The 19,025-nt window shown below is 43.0% G+C and overlaps 1 protein-coding gene across 1 annotated transcript in view; it reads left to right on the forward strand.

Annotated features, from left to right (window-relative positions):
* The window catches only part of LOC122790617 (protein GPR107-like), a 584,732-nt gene that overhangs the window by 492,483 nt on the left and 73,224 nt on the right, over positions 1-19,025 (forward strand). The window contains exon 9 of the mRNA XM_044058143.1: positions 6,499-6,632. Coding sequence (XP_043914078.1) covers positions 6,499-6,632 — 134 coding nt within the window. The remainder of the gene's footprint in view (positions 1-6,498; positions 6,633-19,025) is intronic.

Raw genomic sequence — 19,025 nt, forward strand, 5'->3', positions numbered from 1 at the left:
CAAGCATTATAATCTTCCTTTGTACTCCAGATCCCGAGCAGGTTTTGCAACTGCTGTTTTGCAAGGGATCTTAACTACACCATCATTATCTTAGTGCCTCCTCCCCCAGTTTGGCTATGGTATTCTACCCATATGTTAGGACTGCAGATGCATCCTTGAAGGACATAGTACAGTTTTGTACCTACCATAAATGTAGATGTCCGATAGGTATGCATCTGCAGTCAGGATTACCCACCCTCCTTCCCCTCTGTGGTATTCCTAGGGTACTTTCCCCTCTTTTAGCTAGCTGGGGGAATCTATTATGGTGTATTTGTTTGTATGTATATAGATGTATATATATTTTGCTCTCTACTGTTTGGAATTATCTGCATTTATCCAAATTTAGCCTTCCTAGAGGGCACCTGGCATCTGGGGCAAGAAACACTGAGGAAAATGGCGTTGGCTGATGCCTTTATACCCCAGCAGCTATGACGTCGGGTGAAATGCGATATCAGCCGAGGCCAGACCCAGACTTTGGAATCCGGCCGACCGAAGGGCTGCCTGAGGCAGGACAACCCATATGTTAGGACTGCAGATGCATACCTATAGGACATCTACATTTATGGTAGGTACAAAACTGTACTTTCGGTTTTAACGAGACCTCTCTGGCTGCAGCCTTGTTCTCCAGCACTTATAGGTACTGTACAAACCTCTTTTTAGTACTGATTGTTTCTCAGTATTTCTCATTGGTTAATAAGAAAGGAACATATATTGGAATCAGAAGTGTAACATAGATGGAGTAAAGGTGGCAGCCTCACCGGGCGCACGGTGTTAGCATGATTGTGTAGTGCAGCTCATGTATTCTTTCTGTACTGATATTTCAAAAAGTCGGTAGTACAGAAAGGCTGTTCTGAACATCAGTGCTTTGTGAGCTGTAGCAAGCGGGTTGCTTCGCTTTAAAAAGTCTTATTTTTCTTTTTCTTTTGCTCTTCAAGTGAGGAGCAAAGGGGGCTGAGAGGCAGGGGGTCTTGGTTGGAGTGCCAGAGAACCTCTTTTTGCTTCTCAGATTAAGAGTTGAGGAAGGTGGGGCATCAGATCAGAGAATGGTTCTAGGCGCTAGACGATGGTAAGGAAATCATAATCACTCTTTAGCAACAGCTCTGGTTGGAATCATCATGCCATGATATTTCAGAGTTTTTCTTGCATTTCTGTTATATTTGTCTACTTCACAGTCTATGTTTATTGTTAATGCTGTTTCATTTTGAACTATTTTAACTTTAATATCATACTCTTTAATTACACCATTTGACAGTTATATCAACTTTGCTTTGTATATTATTTTATTTAATACTACAGTTGTTTGTTTGGGCTGCTAGTGAAATAGGGCTTCCTGATTAACAAATGCAAAAAAAAAAAAAAAAAAAAAAAAAGAAAGTGGCAGATTACATTTCTGAATTGCTGTCTGTTTGCTAAAGTGGAGCAACCCATTATTCCTTAGAAAATCTTGATTGTTCAGATTTATCAGTTCTTTGACCAGGTCAGCTCTGAGATGGGAGGAGCCTTATTGTCATTCACAGGAAATTGGTAGGGAAAGTAAAGACATTGGCTGACTACCAAAACTGTGAGGTAGACATGAAATTGAGTGAGAGTTCATGGCAGCCACTGGTGGGAATGCATGAAAAGCTCATAGCCATTGGGGAGTGCCTTAGGATTTCCGTACTTGGACTAGCTCTTTGCATATTTGTTAGATGCTGCATTGATGTTGAACTGGTGCCACTGAGTTTTTCATTAGCCAAGTGTGTGGTAATACATGGTTGGCAGAATTCCTCATTGTCAGCAGAGGTTGCTGCACGGGCCTCGGACTTTACTACAAAAAGTAGCATGGTGTAGGGTCTTGCTGCCTGCATGGGAATATGGGGTGTGGTCTTCTGCATAAAAAGACATTTACTTCCGGTATTTTTTTTTGTCCTGTTCAAATTTGTTTTCATTACTCTGAGTTTGTGGAAGACTGTCTAAGTGACAAATTTATAGAAGGATCATCCTTTTTCTTGTTGATCCTAAGATCAGTGCAGAGTTTTAAAGCAATGTGTTTAGTTTGCATCTAAAGCATGGTACAATGTACAGGGACTGCAGGGCTTCAGTGTAAAAAATGTGCAAGGAATTCCTTTTGTTTTGAGGTATCTAGGGAAAACCCTCAATTTGGAGGGCTGACTGGGGGGAAGAAGAGTGGAGGAAAAGGATATGGAGATCATAATCACTCTTTAGCTGAGATGCCCAGTGCCTTGTGTAGAGGTGAAGTGTGAAAGGCAACAGGATGTTGGGGTGTGTAGCTGGTCCACTGTATTTAATAGATGCTAAGGTCACCCTCCGGTTGTATAAGGCATTAGTAAAGCTATATCTGGAGTATAAAGTCCATTTCTGGAAAAGTGAGGTAAAACTGCTACAGAGTTTGCAAAGAAGTCAGATGTTGAGGGTAATGAAAATGATGGGTATGAGAAAGATGTGCCAGTCTGGAATACATATATTGTGATAGAAAAGAGAATGGGAGGATATGATTTTCACAGGTAGCATCTAGAAGGGATTTACTGTGACTAATATAAGGAAAACATTTAAAAAAAACGTGGGTGATGGGATCCAAACATTTCTTGTAAGAAGCACTGGTGTTGTGCAGGTCAGCAGGTAGGAGATTTGAGGATAAAAACCACAGCGAAGGACCAACAGCTAACACGACCAGCTTTATTGAAACAATTGAGCGTTTTCTTCCCTTCTGTGATAAGGGACTTCTTCAGAACAAAATTACAAAATACCCACACACACTACTAACCCAGCCTTAAATAGTAAACCACTAATTACACATCAATTAATCCTTAAAATGACATACCATATATTGAAAAAACAACATATTATATAAAAATGTATCCAATATAATTTGCAAATATGAATGGGTAATACCCAACATTAACTAAAATATTATGATAGATAAATTATATTGTAAAAAACAATGTACCAATCCCCTGAATAAGAAATTTAACCTAATATATGTCTTAATTTTAATATGCTAGATAAGCTAATAGCCTCATTGATACCTGGATACGTGTGGCATCAAGCCTAAGTTGCCATCTTAGCTCACAGATATCCAAATGGACATCTAGGCATCTACCTTGTTGATCTTTAAACAAATGTTGGATCACAAAAAATCTAAAAACATGGTCTCTGCATTCGTTAATATGCCTTGCTAATGCATTAGTTTGCCTATTATGTTTGGTGTCCAATAAATGTTCACTTATTCTGTTCTTCAAAGGTCTAGCAGTCTTACCCACATGACAAATAGGGCACATTAAACACTTAGCTACAGAAACTACATTAGTGGTGCTACAATTAAAATACCCATTGATCTTCAATGTTTTTCCATTTAACACAAAACTGCCCCCAGTTTCTAAAATATGGGGGCAAAAGTTGCAGTGCTGACACTTAAAATTCCCTTTTCTTCTATTCATGCTGGTGTCCCTATTTATCTTAGTACCTTCCATTATATTTTTAAAAGACCTATCTTTTTTAAAAGTAATTTTGCCCCCCCCACACTTTTTGCACTACATTGACATGAAATTATAAAATGTCCCAATTATTACAAATATCTACAATATTCTGAACATCTTGAATAAAACCTATAATAAACCCTAGTCCAATGTTTGAATCCATATTCCCCTTATTTACAATATTACCATCTTTACCAAATATCAAAATTGGTTTATAAAAAACATTTTTTCGCTTATGCACCACTTACTGACTAATCAAGTAGGGCATCTGGATATCCTCTAGTCTTAAACATATTTAAAATAAACTTTAACTCATCGATAAATATTATATCCGAGCTCACCATCCTGGCTGCTCGAACCAATTGCCCTTTAACTATAGATTTTTTTTCTGGAAGGATCGGTGTGCACTGGTAAACACTAAATAAGAGTTTGAAAAAGTAGGTTTTCTATAAATTTTTGATTCCACCACATTGTCTTCAGTAATAAAAAACTCTACATCTAAATAAGCAACGTGTTTTCTAGTATGTTGATGTGTAAATTTTAAAAAAACAACAGTGTCATTTATGTATACATAAAACTGCTTAAATTCCTGCTCAGTACCTTTCCACAAAATAAATATATCATCTAAAAACCTTGTGTAAAACAAAATATTGGATTGGAATGTACTCTGCATTACATACTGTTGTTCCCAATAAGACATAATGTAGTTAGCAAAAACAGGGGCGCAGGCAGCGCCCATGGCAAGCCCCATTTTTTCGCTTGTAATACTGACCTTCAAAATATAAATTATTATTCTGAAGCACCACTTCCGTCAGCGTTATGTATACATTAATATTGTCCTGATCATATAGGCCAGTATTAAACAGTTGGATCTCTAACCACGCTAAACCTTCTACATGTGAGATGAATGTAAACAAGCTAACCACATCAATGGTGACTATGATTGCACTTTCATCAAGCTTTATTCTACCCACTTTGTCTAAGAATTCCCAAGAATCTTTACATATATCGAAATGTTTTTAATCTTGCCTGTAATTTTTTATCCAAAAATTTGCTTATAAAGCAAGATCTGAAGTAGTCAACTTCATTTTATCTGCAACCTGTGGGTATTCAGATCCCTATCGGATCCGTGCCGGCAACTTTTTTTCTAGCATCTGCTCCAAGCTCTGAGCTCCTCCCCCTACCCATAATGCACTACCATCTCCTACCTTCCCCCAGATCTCATTTGCCGCGCCATAGTGAGCATCGTGGTTTCCTTCGCTCTAAGTTTAAAAATTCTTTGTCTTTAGTGTGTCTGTGTTAGTTGTTTCCCTTCCTCCCCCACTGGTATATAGTTTATTCGTTGGTTAGTTCAAAAAAAAAAAGCTTTTGTTATAAAACTCTGTAGAGTAGTTGTTAGGCCTGCCCTTCCCCTACTTGTGTGTGTGTGGTGATCTTTGTAGGGAGTGGTGTTTGGTGCAGGACCATGGTTGATCAGCCAAAATCACTATTTAAAAAATGCACAGTGTGGCCATAAGCTCTCACTGGCTGATGGTTACACTCTGTGTGTAATTTGTTTGGGAGTGTCCCATTTATCGACTCCATGTTCAATCTGCACTGGGTTCAACCCTAGAGCCTTCAGGGATTGGAAGGCCAAATTGGTAGCCAAAGGCCTTCTCCCTGCATGTATGCTGGAGTCTGCCACGGCCTCAGTACCCATTACTCCCACCCAGACAGGGACTCAAAGACTCTCGGTCCCTTATCACAGAAGGGAAGAAAGCGCTCAACTGTTTCAATAAAGCTGTTTGTGTTAGTTGTTGGTCCTTCGCTGTGGTTTTTGTTCTGGAGTTTATTGGAATACATTTGGCAGGAGATTTGAGGATGCTTGAGTTAAATTTATGATGGAGTTGTTGAACTGTGTAGCAGCTGGCCACAGTACGGAGTTAGACTGTAGGAATTTATCTTTCCGTACATTTAGAAGTTTATATAATTGATCCATATGAGGAGGAGGGTGGAAATTTGGAGTTTATAAAACTATAAACCATAACCATATAGTTAGAATATGTTGAATAATTGACGGATGATTTTTCACAACGTAAAGTAGCACTAAGCATAATAGATGGTCAGTGACCTTTGTCTGCTGTTAGTTTATTTGCAGTTCATGTCCCAGTAGCTTAAATCTAAAACTCAACTTTTGGTGGGCTCTTGTGTGATGTGTGTGTAGTCTTAAAAACTATTACCCCAGTATTCGTTGCATCATGTGTTTTACTGTCAGAAAAAAGTTTAAAAATTCTGTGCGTCTTGTACTTGTATACATAGTTATTGTTTGTTGGGACACTCTGCTTCACTGATTTATTTGCAGCTTAACCTATACAAAATGAGCCAGTACTTGTTTACAGAGAAATTACCATGTTTCTAGTATATGGCTAGCCTTTTGGTACAGTGGTAGGGCATCTGTAAACGCTGCCAAAGAATTTGATTTGAGCAGCACCCCAGGTATAGTTGAATGGGGGGATGCATCCTGTAAAGGGGAGTAATAAACAGCTGATTTCAAACTTGTTTCCCTCATTGGGGGGATGCCACAGCTGCTGTGTCCTTTGCTAGTGACAGAGGGAGTTCCAAGCTGAGCTGGAATTAGGTAGGTCCAACTTAAGGTCAAAACGTGTATGGTAGAGATTGCCCCCAGAAGAATGTAGATGTGTCCATGCGTGATTGAGCTGCTGTGAGGGATGGAGCAGGAAAGGACAGATAGTAGATAACAGAAGACCTCTTTTCTGTGCTGCAGTGTAAGGCCACCCTTAACTGTGTTGTGTAGAGGAATGATCGAGTAAATGGTTGGGATAGAGGGGGCAGAAGTTGATGGTGATTGGCTGCTGGTTGGTTTAGATGGTTTGTACAGTAGCAGACCTACAGAAAACTGTTTACCATACAGCTTGTCTGAAGTATACCTCTTTAGCATTAAAAAAACAATTGTGTGATTTTCGTCATTTTATTTTTTCTCTAGATTCACATTGAAGAGAAAAACCCTGAAAGTTACCTTTCAGCAGGAGAGATCCCTCTTCCCAAGCTTTATATTTCAATGTCTTTGTTTTTCCTCATCGCTGGTGCTGTTTGGGTTCATGTACTTCGGAAACGCAGGTAATCCCAGTAACCTGTACATTTTGATATATTACTAAAAGAGGTGGTAACAGGTTGCTCTGCATAAAGTGCAGGTTTGTGCTCTGCAAACATCATACATTCCATACATTTGGAGAAGACTGACTTTTTGATGTGAAAGCTTTGGTTGTAAAGATTGAAAAGATGAGGACCTGCACTAGCAGGGCAGAGACTAAATAGAATTTTTATGTGTAATAGTTTTAAAAATTGACCTTTTCAAAAATACGTTTACTTAACCAAAGCTTACCTTTGAAGAGATTTTAAAATGTGACAGAGAAGTAAATGTTTAAATTTGGGTGGTTTACTTTCTGCAGTCTTCAGGAAATTTGAAAAAGTGTATTCATCTCACCTCTTTGCTTTTATTTCCATTATGTTTCCTTTAAATACATTTTTTCAATCTTGGAGGATATTAGTATATCGTTCCGTGGCCTATTGTGGTGGCTAGACAATCTTTTATGTCTCTAGCCATGTATGTCTGGAGCTAGCTGGTACTTGTTTTTAGTACTCTAATGGCCTTGTCTTGTCTGTGTAGTCCTATTTTCCTGAAGCCTCCATTTACAGTGCTCTCCTGTTTCTTTCAACAGAAAAAAAAGAAAAACAAAAAAAAGAAACTCATATGCTGATCATACAGATCTTTGTTGTAGTAGCAGTCATAAAGAATGCAAATAAGCCACAAGTATATGCCACTCTATCACTGATCAGACTCCCAGAGCTATGGCAGTCCCCACTTCACAAATGTTAAATTAGTTGTTGTTGTTGTGTCTTCGGCTTATCCTGGTTAGAGGTCGCCAGAGCGGAACTCTGGTCCGCTAATGTTTGGTAGTGGATTTTTACGTGCCGAGTTACCACCCCTTATGCACAACCTTCTACGAAGGTACGCCCATTCACGCCTGCCTCCACACAGAAGACTCTCTAGCTGAGAATCGAACGTGACAACGTCTTGCTGTGAGACGACAATGCTACCGCAGTAGTGCGGAATAGAAATCAGAGAACCGCTTGTACAATCCTCAGTTTTTCTTTTGTTGTAGTACAGTTGTTGCTAATCAGTGTTGCTCATAAAAGAATGTGGACATCAATTCTCCCACAATAATAAGTACCTGTTTTGGGATGTTTTGATGTCCTCCTATTCCTATGTTGCTGTTTTCTTAAATTTGGGGTTCCCCGCCTAGGCGACCCGAGCGTCCGGCCAGTATACAAAAGACTTTAGCTACTGCATGGTATGTGCAGCATTGCACATAGCAAGGCAGGCAGTGTATGCCATAAAGGTGACGGTGGCACATACCATTCTTGAGAACTTCTCTACCACCAGTCTGAACTGTAGCTTTTACCATTCGTCTGATAGCCGAATGTTTTCAGATAAGTGCTTAATTGGGGAAATCTCTGTTTTTTTCTTTGCTGCTGCAAATTTTTAAGGTTGATGTCATCTAGGAAAGTCAAGTGTAGTTGTGAATGTCAGATTCCACACAGACAGCCGCAATCAGTGTTTTGCTGAGGGTATGAGCATGATAAGTTTTGCGTGATTTGCCAGACATTCATCCCCAACACCCTTTATAGTCGTTTGTCGGCCTTGGACATTTACCTCGAGAACCAATGTCTAAAACTGTTTGCTTTTGGGATGGAGGGCACCGCGGCTCCATCAGGTGAGCCACCAAAAAAGAAGGCCAGAAAGGTTGGGCCCAAATCTTCCGCTGCACCTCTGGATTCGGACGTTCCTTTTGAGGCCAGTGAAGGCCAGGAGGCCCGTTCTATTTCTGGTTCCTAACCTGCAGTGCATAACATTTCGGAAGCTGCTAGGGAGGGCACCACTAGCATGTCCGCAGAGGCAATGCAGATGTCCATTCATTGCGATAAGAGGGAGTCATGGCTCACAATCTCAGACATCTTGAAGTGTTCCTCTACCTCCTCCAGCTCCCCCATCTCTAGCAATTACTTCACCTGCCACAGAGCCTAGTCCAACCTTGCCTATTCCTTCTCAACCTAGGGTGGATCTTCCTGGTAAAAAAAAAAAAAAAAAAAAAACAGAATCATGTTTCTCCTCCCTAGTATCCTTCTACTGATTGGCAGGCCTTCTCAAAGGGAATCTTGAATGCCTTCATAGCTTTAAACCCATTCTCAGGCCTTCCATCCATCTCTTTCCCTTCTCCCACTCCCAGGAGATCAATGGAGAAACAGCAGGCCTCTGGTGAGGAAGAAGATTCTTCTTCATCTGATGAATTCTTGTTCTCCATTTCCCATATGGTGTCTCCCCTGGATTATGCTTCCCCTGAATTCGATCCCAACAGTGGGGATTCTCTAGGGGAAGATTTGTCCTTTGGAAAAACTATTTCCAGTATGAGAGATCACTTCAAATGGGAAAGTAGTCAAGTATCCGAAGTTAAAAAGAGATACTATGACTTGTTGTAGATGAATTCTTCTCCTCCCTCAGCCATTCCTCCTGTTCTCCCTGCCTTTCTGGATGCCTTTCTCTGTGTTTAACAGTCCCAATTCTCAACCTCTAGCCCCTAAAATGCCTGACAGATTCTATAAGGTCTCAGAGGACAGAAAGTTCCTATTCAAATGTCCTCCTGCAGACCCTGCTGTTGTCTTTATCTTGGCAGACAAACCGTCCAAATTGCTTCCCTATACCAGTCTGCTCCCTTCGGACAAGGACAGTAAAATGATGGAAAGGTTAGGAAAGAAAGTGTGTACCTCCTCTACCCTGGCTTTCAACTACCAGACCCACATGTCAAAATATGTCCTGGCATTGCTTTCCCAAGCTTCTAAGCTAGTATCAGACATTTCTGATGCTCCAGCCAAGGCACAGCTGGCTTATTTACTGCCTGTCTCAGCCCAGGTGCATAGACACTCTATTAAATGCAGTGATTATGCAGCTGAGGTATCACCCAGGGTTAGCAGCTTCAGGTGCTGCACTTACGATCTACTCATGGCTGCAGCTGCAGCCTTTGTCTAAGGATATTAAGGCTAAAGTTATGGATGCACCTCTGGACAGTGATGCCGTTTTTTGTACTGAAGCTGCAGCCCTGTTCAAGTCCCTGTTTGACAAAGGGAAAGCGCTTAAGGAACTGAAACACCTCTTTGGGTCAACAGTCCCTAAATACCACAGAAATTACCCTTTCAGGACATAATTTGTCAGAAGGAAACAGCATAATTCCTCTCCTTCCCATAAGTAAAAGGCTCACAAACAGGGATCTTCCAGACCCTAGCAAAACCCTGCCCAAAAGCCCACCTTTCAAGACAGGCCAGGTAGTCTGTTACTACTGGCACACCTCTCAAACAGTCCCCTTTCCCAGTGCCTTTATTTTTCTATTCCCTCTTGAACAACTGTTTCCACTGACCACTGAGTCCTTTCTGTTATCCAAAAATGGCTATTTCATGGTATGGAAATCTATCATATGCATTCCACAGAATCCCCCCCTCCCCAGGATCAGATTCATCTGTTCCCACAAATCCTACAGGACTTGCTAAATGAAGGAACTATTAAGAAGTTCAACCTCTACAAAAAGGAAGAGGGTTTTACTCAAGAATGTTCCTAGTTCCCAGAAAAGAGGGTCCTTGAGAGACCAGATGTTCATCGTGCATACAGCTGCAGTAATCACATATGGGTTCCCTGCCGTCAGGCGGGTCCTCGGTCGGCCAAATTCCAAAGTCTTGGTCCGGCGTCGGTTGTTGTCGCCTTCTTCCCTGACGTCAGTGCGACAGGGGTATACAAGTCACAGCCGACGCCATATTCTCCAGTCTTTTTTGCCGTGCGGTGCCTGAAGCAGAAGCAGTTCGCAAGTGCCGGTCGGCCAGCTCCTGAATTTACGAAAAATTGGAAACTGAAGTCTTCTTTAAAGCTAAGTACCCAATTGGGAAAACTTTTCTTGCCTCAGACCGATGTCAGACAAAGTTAACAATTGTATTTCTTGTGGGAAGCAAATACCGCATAAGGATTTCCATTCCCTTTGCATACCTTGTTTAGACCCAGATCACGATGTCTCGGGCTGTCGTTTTTGTGCGACTTTCAATAAACGCACTATTAAGCGTCGGGCGGAGTTCGCCCAACATTATTTTGGTAAAGCCTTTGATTATAAAATGTCGTTGGATACTCCGACTACCGTTTTGTCCAAAAAACGCAAGGACAAAGACCGACACGTGAGGTCCGCGGTCTCCACCGACACCATGCCAAAACCGGCTACACGTGGTCTGGTTCTCAGCGAGACGCCTATGCAGTCCCTGACTACCGACGACACTTCCTTGGCGGTGTCTTCTGTAACCGAGACCGCAGGTACCTCGGCCCTTACTCAGACTACAACCACCGAAACCACTGTGAGTGTTGAACCTCCTAATGGGGACAGGTCCACTTCTACCCAGGGTGTATTTAGACCCTCTTCTTCCTTTTCCATTAAGGCCTTTACTAAGTCCAAATCAGCCATGCATCCCAAGAGGCCTGTTGCACAGGGCCCATCCCCAGGCCCCATGCCTAAAAAGCAGATGCTTAAAATGGCTGAGGATTTAATTACCCTTATCAGGGGTTCCCAACCCCCTCCAGACAAGAGACCCAGAGTGGAGGAAGATTCTCCGTCCTCTGAACAGGGCTCCATTGTCTCAGAACATTCTGATGTAGAGGAACACTTGTACTCCCCTTATGAAGATTCTGATGCAGAGCAGTTGATTCCTTCTGTATCTCCCCCAGAGGATTTTTCCTTTGGGGAAACCTTGCACACCTTGAGGGAGCACTTCCATTGGGAAGGCCAAGACTTTTCTGATTCCAAGAAAAGGCTTAGGGAATTTCTTTTGTTACCTCAACACAGGCCTCTGGCTATACCTCCTGTCCTGGACATACTTGATGATGTTTACTCGGAGGCTTGTCTTAATCCGGATTCCCTGCCTCCTGCCCCAGTCAAACCTGATAGGTACTACAGAGTCCCTAATTCTCACCAATTTCTTTTCAAAAGCCATAATGCTGACCCTGAAACTATTTCTCAAGACCCCAAGGGAATGAAGGCCTCTACTGCCAAGAATCCACTACCTTCCGAAAGAGAATCTAGATCCTTAGAAAGGTGGGGAAAAAAGGTATACACCTCGGCCACCCTAGCCATGAGAGCCTTAAATTGTCAGTTCCATATGCTTAAATATCAGCAGTTTCTGTTATCACAATTAAGAAACAAAATGTCTCAGCCTGAACAACCAGATTTGAAGGAATTGCAGGATATGATGCATAGTGCAGAACAAGTGGGTAAACACACCTTACAATGTGGCTATGATGCCTTAGAGGCCTCAAGTAGAGCTGCTGTTACAGGATCAGTTATTCGTAGACATGCCTGGCTTAGGGAACAAAGCTTGCCTGATCATGTTAAAGCTAAACTGCTAGATGCTCCTTTACAAAAGGATGTGTTATTTGGTACTAATGCTGAGGAGATACTACGAAAAATGGAAGAAAAAGCTAAATCTATGCAAACTGTCAAGGGTTTTCTACAGGTACAGCCACCACGTTTTAGCAGGAATTGGCCTTCTAAAAACTGGTCCTTTCCAGCCACGGACAAGCCCCAAAGAGGTAGATACAGGCGCACAAGGGGCAGAGGACAATCTCAAGGATCATATAGAGGCAGACAATGGCAAACTCCAGCACCAAGAGGTGGCGAAGACGGTACACAACAATACAGAAAGCAAACCCAATGACTTCCTCCTTTTCATGCCAAGCAACTCCCAGCTGGCAGCTCCCCTGGGAGGAAAGCTGGCACTATTTACAAGAAATTGGCATATTATCACAACAGACAAATGGATCCTGGACATTATAAACCGAGGCTACAGATTTCATTTTCACACTCTTCCAAAAATGAGAGGCATGCCAAACCTGCCACACAATCAAAGGGCAGAGGCGCAAATTCAAATTGCAAAACTCATGGAAATGAAAGCGGTTCCTACTCACGAACAAGGTCAAGGTTTTTATTCCAGGCTTTTTCTGATATCAAGAAAAGGAACCAACTGGAGACCCATTTTGGACTTATCCATCCTAAATACATTTCTACTCGTACCAAAATTCAAGATGCTCACATTACAGCAGCTTCTTCCCATGCTGGGCAAGGAGTTTTGGCTGGTAACATTGGACCTCAAGGAGGCATACCTGCATGTCCCAATCAGACAAAGCTGCAGAAGATACCTCAGTTTTCTTGTAGGTTCAATCCACTATCAATTCTCTGCATTGCCCTTTGGCTTATCTACTGCGCCCAGAGTATTCACGAAATGCCTGGCATCAGTAATTGCCTACTGCAGACTTCAAGGGATACAAATTTACCCTTATTTGGATGACTGCCTGATCCAGGCGGACAGCAAGCACACACTTCTGGAACATCTGGCTTATGCAACACGGTTACTGAATTCTCTGGGATGCACAATCAATAAAGAGAAATCCAGGCTAACACCATCTACTTTCCTGGGTGCCAACTTGGACACAAACACCCAGATGGCCTATCTTACACCAGAAAAGCAGGGGCAACTAACTCAGTACTTCAAGACACTAGCAAATTGTACCAGGCTTACTGCAAGGAAAATCCTGCAGGCTCTGGGCTTCATGGCATCTTGCATTCTTTTAATCCCATGTGCAAAGTTGCATATGAGGAAACTTCAGTGGTACCTAAAAAAACTATGGTCTCAACACAGCCACAGCTTGGAAACGGTAATACCAATAATTCCCTGTTTGCAAAAGGAATTTCTATGGTGGGCCCAAGCATGCCAGACAAACACAGGCCTCCCATTCTGCAAGCCTCAAGCAAATCAAGTCATCACAACAGACGCCTCAGATTATGCCTGGGGGGCGCACATGACAGAGAGGTGCATTCAGGGCAAATGGTCCCAAAAGGAAAAGCACCTTCACATCAATCAAAAAGAAATGCTAGCAGTGATAAATGCAATTACAGCTTTCAAGGACCTCCTGCATCCAGGACAATTGCTTATAAGAACAGACAACACCACAGTAATGTGGTACATAAACAAACAAGGAGGAACACATTCCTATCCCCTGTGCAGAGTAGCCATGACACTTTGGAACTTGGCTCTGGAATGGCAAATCGAACTTCAAGCACAGTACTTGTCAGGTTTGGAAAACACGCTGGCAGACAATCTAAGCAGAAATAGGACAGATCCACACGAATGGAAGTTGCATCCACAGGTGTTTACAAAGATAATACAAGTGTGGGGAAGGCCAGACATAGATCTCTTCGCTTCCCACAGGAACCATCAATTGGAAAAGTTTTGTTCAAGGACCTTTCATCCAAAGGCCTGGAGGGTGGATGCCCTGTCATTCAGTTGGACAGGATGGACAGTGTACGCTTTCCCACCTCTGCCTCTTCTACCCAAGGTGCTCTTGAAAGCAAGAGCAGACAGACCGAAGATAATACTGATTGCTCCACATTGGCCAAGACAGCACTGGTACCCACTCCTAAGGAGCCTAACACATACTCCTCCCTGGCCACTACCTCTAATGCCTCTTCTGCTGACACAGCACAGCTACAAAACTCTTCACAGTCAGCTGAAAACACTCAATCTCGCTGCATGGAAAATTCCTTAATGCCACAACAGACCCTACTCACCAAAGAGGTGCAGGATGTCATTATGGAGGCCAGGAGGCCATCTACTAGGAAGACTTACTCCGCAAAATGGAAACGGTTTTGCTCTTGGAATGAGAAAAAAGGCCAGGACCCTAGAAAACTGAATTTGCCTCAGGTATTACAGTACCTAGCTGAGCTGCTGAACAGTGGACTTTCATTTTCCTCCATAAAAATCCATGCCTCAGCCATTTCTGCAGAATTCAACACGGATCCACCGTTATTCTCTCACCCACTTTTAAGACAATTCCTCAGAGGGGCTAAGAATATAAGACCCCCAAGGAAACAACCAGTGCCAGCCTGGGATCTTAATTACATTCTAGAAAAATTAACATTGCCTCCCTTTGAGCCAGCTGCCTCAACAGATTTGCAATTTTTGTCCTGGAAAACAGCTTTTCTTCTGGCCATTACATCAGCTCATAGGGTTTCGGAACTACAAGCCCTCATGGCTGTACAGCCCTTTCTCATCTTCCATCAGGACAGGGTTTCCCTTCGAACCAACCCGTCATTTATGCCTAAAGTGGTATCCAGGGTAGCTTTAAATCAAGCCATACACTTACCTACCTTCTACCCCAATCCTCAAAACAAAGGGGAAAGGCTGCTACATTCCTTAGGCATCCATAGACAGCTACGTTATTATTTGGACAGAACAAAGCCATTCAGGAAATCTGAACAACTTTTTGTGTCCTATGCTGTAGGAGCTCGAGGGAAGCCTGTTACCAAACAGACAATTTCAAAATGGATAGGCCACTGCATACGATTCTGTTACTCCTATCATGGGAAACCTGTCCCTGTAGGCATCAGACCCCACTCCACCAGGGCCACAGCTACCTCTACAGCCTTCCTCAGAGGAGTTCCTACCAAAGATATTTTGGAGGCAGCCACTTGGAGTTCTGTGCATACCTTCACAAGACACTACCACCTGCCTTTATATTCCAAAATTAGAGCAGGCTTTGCTACTGCTGTGTTGCAGGGCATTCTGACTCATCCCAGTTCCACCTAGTGCCTACCACCCCGTGCGTAGCTTTGGGATTCTACCCATATGTGATTACTGCAGCTGTATGCACGATGAACATAGTACAGTTTTGTACCTACCATAAATGTAGATGTTTGAGTGCTAATACAGCTGCAGTACAGGTTTCCCTCCCTCCTTCCCCTCTAGGTAAAGGACTAGTGGCTAACCCATCCTCATACATCCTATTTTGGGCTATCCTCCTATGGTGGATTTGCTTGCAACTACTCTTTTTTGATAACATTGCATTGCTTGAATATATTTACATATGTGTATATATATATATATATATATATATATATATATATATATATATATATATATTCATATAGATATATAATTTATGTATTGTCTTCCTTTTGGGGGCACCTGACATCTGGGGCAAGAAAGACTGAAGAATATGGCATCGGCTGTGACTTGTATACCCCTGTCGCACTGACGTCAGGGAAGAAGGTGACAACAACCGACGCCGGACCAAGACTTTGGAATTTGGCCGACCGAGGACCCGCCTGACGGCAGAGAACCCATATGTGATTACTGCAGCTGTATTAGCACTCGAACATCTACATTTATGGTAGGTACAAAACTACTTTCTGACCTCTCATGCCCCAGCCTTTTCCTCAAAGTGCCGACTTTTCATATGCTTTCTCTGCAAAACTCTTACCTCTCCTGCTCCCACAGGCCTTTCTAGTCACTCTGGACATCAAGGATGCATACTTGCATATTCCTACTCATCCACAATACAGGAAGTTTTTACTCTTTTCTGTTGCTTCTTGTCATTTTGAGTTCTGTGCTTTGCCCCTTTGACTCGGTACGGCACCAAGGATATTTGCAAAGTGCTTAGCTCCTGTCATTGCCTTCTGCAGGCTCCAAGGAATACTGATCTACCCTTACGTGGATAACCAGCTAATTCAAGAAGCCCACCCAGACGCTTTTAAAAGAAAACCTAGTCCTCAGTATTTCCCTGCTTCAAGGCCTGGGGTTCACCATAAACTCCAGCAAGTCTTCTTTCAGTCCTTCCCAAGATCAGATTTTCCTAGGATGCAGACTAAGAACAGATCAGATAATGGCTTTCATCCCTCCTCAAAATGTGGAAACTCTCCGTAACTACTTCCACAACCTACTCCCCTTAACCTCCATCTCCGCCAGGGAGTACTAGCGCATAGTACGGTTCATGCCATCACTGATTCCCATGCTTCCCCAAGCCAGACTTCACATGCGGAAAATCCAGTGGTTTTTAAAAGCAGTTTGGAGCTAGCAGCCCATCTCCTGGAATTCTTACTCCCAATTCTCCCTTGCATAAAGAGAAATTCATTGGTGGGTTCAACATATTCAGCTGAATCCAGGGCTTCAGTTTCAACAGTCAACCCCAGTTCATGAACTCTACACAGATGCCTTAGACTTGGGGTGGGGAGCAACTTTTGGTCGAAGTCTAGGGTCTTTGGTCTCAGTCAGTCAAGAAACAACATAGTGTAAAAGAGGTAAGGGTATTGATCCTGGCCTTTCAAGCCTTCCTCTCCACCCTAGTTCCAGGACCCCTGAAGATATTCACAGACAACACTGCAGATGTTCTTTGTGTTTCACTGTTGCAGTCATCACCTGTGGGTTATCCCTGCTGTTGTTGCCCTCGGCCGGCCCGAATACCAGAATCAGTGTTTTTCCTGCGTCGGCTGCTGTCGCTTGCTGCCTGATGTCAGAATGTCATTGCTGTAAAGGAGAGCAGCCAATGCCATTACACCAGTCTTTCTTGCCATGGAGCCCATAGCAGAAGCAGTTCGCAAGTGTGCTGGTTGGTCGCTACCAGAGTTGCGATTTTACAGCTGAAAACATCTAAAGCTAAATACCCCGTTGGAGATCCTTTTTTCTTGCACTAGTTAACAATTGTCTCGCCTGTGGAAAGCAAATGCAACACAGAGACTTCCAGTCATACTGCGTCACTTGTTTAGGCCCAGACCACGGCGTCCCCCTTGCCGGTTCTTTGCTCTCTTTAATGCGAGAACCATTCACTGTAGAGCTCTTATTGTAGCCAGGTATTTTCGTCTTCCGTCTTCGCATTCTGAAATGGCATCTGTCAACCAACCTTTCATAGACATTCTGAAGAAACGTAAGGATAAACATAGAGACAGACCAGACAAGACCAAGCCTTCCAACAACTCCACCGCTAAGCATGTTATCAGCTCTCCAGAATTCAGTGAGACACTTTTGCAGCCCCTGATGCCCGATTCAATTCCTTCGCAGACCTCTGCCATGACCCTTTCAGAGTCAGGTATGCCGCAGAAATCTTCTTAGTCTTCCAAGCTATTTGTTGTCTCTGCCTCGGTTGGGTCCGGAGCCAAGACACAGGTACTGGCTTCCGAGGAGGCTTTTCGCACTACCGATTCCAGACAAAAAATGACGTCTTATCTTCCGTCTACCATTCCTCCCAGACTGATGGATTCTCTTAGGCCTAGAGGCAAGGCTACTCCCAGGAAAACTACCTCTAGCCACCATGTTACTCCTTCTTCTCCTCCTCCCCAAATTCAAATGATTAAAATAGCAGAGGATCTTATCACCCTTAACAGAGATAGTCAGGCCACAACTTCTAAAAGGAAGGGAGACCTTTCTCCTGAAATAATAACGGAACAGGATTCTGAAGAGTCTGATTATTCAGATTTTGAAGAGAAATAACAATCTCTGACTGCTTATGAGGATTCAGATGCAGAGGAATCCATTCCCTCTGCCTCCCCACCTGAAGAGCTTTCCTTTGCGGAAACCTTTCACACCCTCAGGGAACATTTTCACTGGGAATCCCAGGACTTTCCTCAGTCTAAGAAAAGACTTAACGAGTTTCTAGACCTGCCCCAGCACAGACCCTTGGCCATCCCTCCTCTTAGAGGAGGTTGATGATGTCTTCCAGGAATCCAGTTTAACTCCTGACACCCTCCCACCTGCTCCAAGAAAACCTGACAGATATTACAGAATACCGAACGCTCACAGATACCTGTACAGAAATCCTGCTGCAGACCCGGAGGTCATTACACAGGGACCAAAAGGAGCTAAGGCTAGTTCTTCTAAAAATCCTACTCCTCCTGACAAGGAATTCCAGAGCTTTGGACAGATGAGGTAAAAAAGTATACACCTCTGCAACTTTGGCTGTCAGAGCTCTCAACTGTCAGTTCCACATGTTAAAATATCAGTAGCACACTTTGAAGCCTCAAGCAAGGCAACAGTGTCAGGATCTGTCATTAGGAGATACGCATGGTTGAAGGAACAACCTCTCCCTGACTTGTCAAATCTAAATTACTTGATGCACCCTTGGATAAGGACGGCTTGTTTGGAGAAAAAGCAGAAGAGATGCTTAAAAAGATGGAAGACTAAGCAAAATCTATGCAAACAGTAACATATTTCCTTCAGATACAACTTCCTAGGTTCAGCAGGAATTTTCCCTCAAAGCACTGGTTCTTTCCTGCACCTAGCAGACGGAGGCAAGGCAATCCTCGCAGGGACAGACCACCCAGACTCCCACCCCAGAGACAGTAGAGAACCAAACAGTGGACCACTTCCACTCCAAAGGCAGGAAGTTGTAAGCCATGTCTCTATGGCAAAAACTCTCAATTGACTCCCTCTCCCCCTTTTTCCCTTACCAGAAACTAGGAGGAAAGCGCTCCCTCTGCAAAGGAAATTGACCTTCTGTAACAAAGGACCAATGGGTCTTAAAGATCATTTTTCAGGGATATAAGTTCTCCTTCAATGAACTCCCAGTTCTAAGAGGGTACACAGGTTTACCTCCAAATCAGT

The sequence above is a fragment of the Protopterus annectens genome, chromosome 16.part0, assembly GCF_019279795.1.
Source record: "Protopterus annectens isolate FY-2018-M chromosome 16.part0, PAN1.0, whole genome shotgun sequence".
In the NCBI taxonomy this organism is placed as follows: domain Eukaryota; kingdom Metazoa; phylum Chordata; order Ceratodontiformes; family Protopteridae; genus Protopterus; species Protopterus annectens.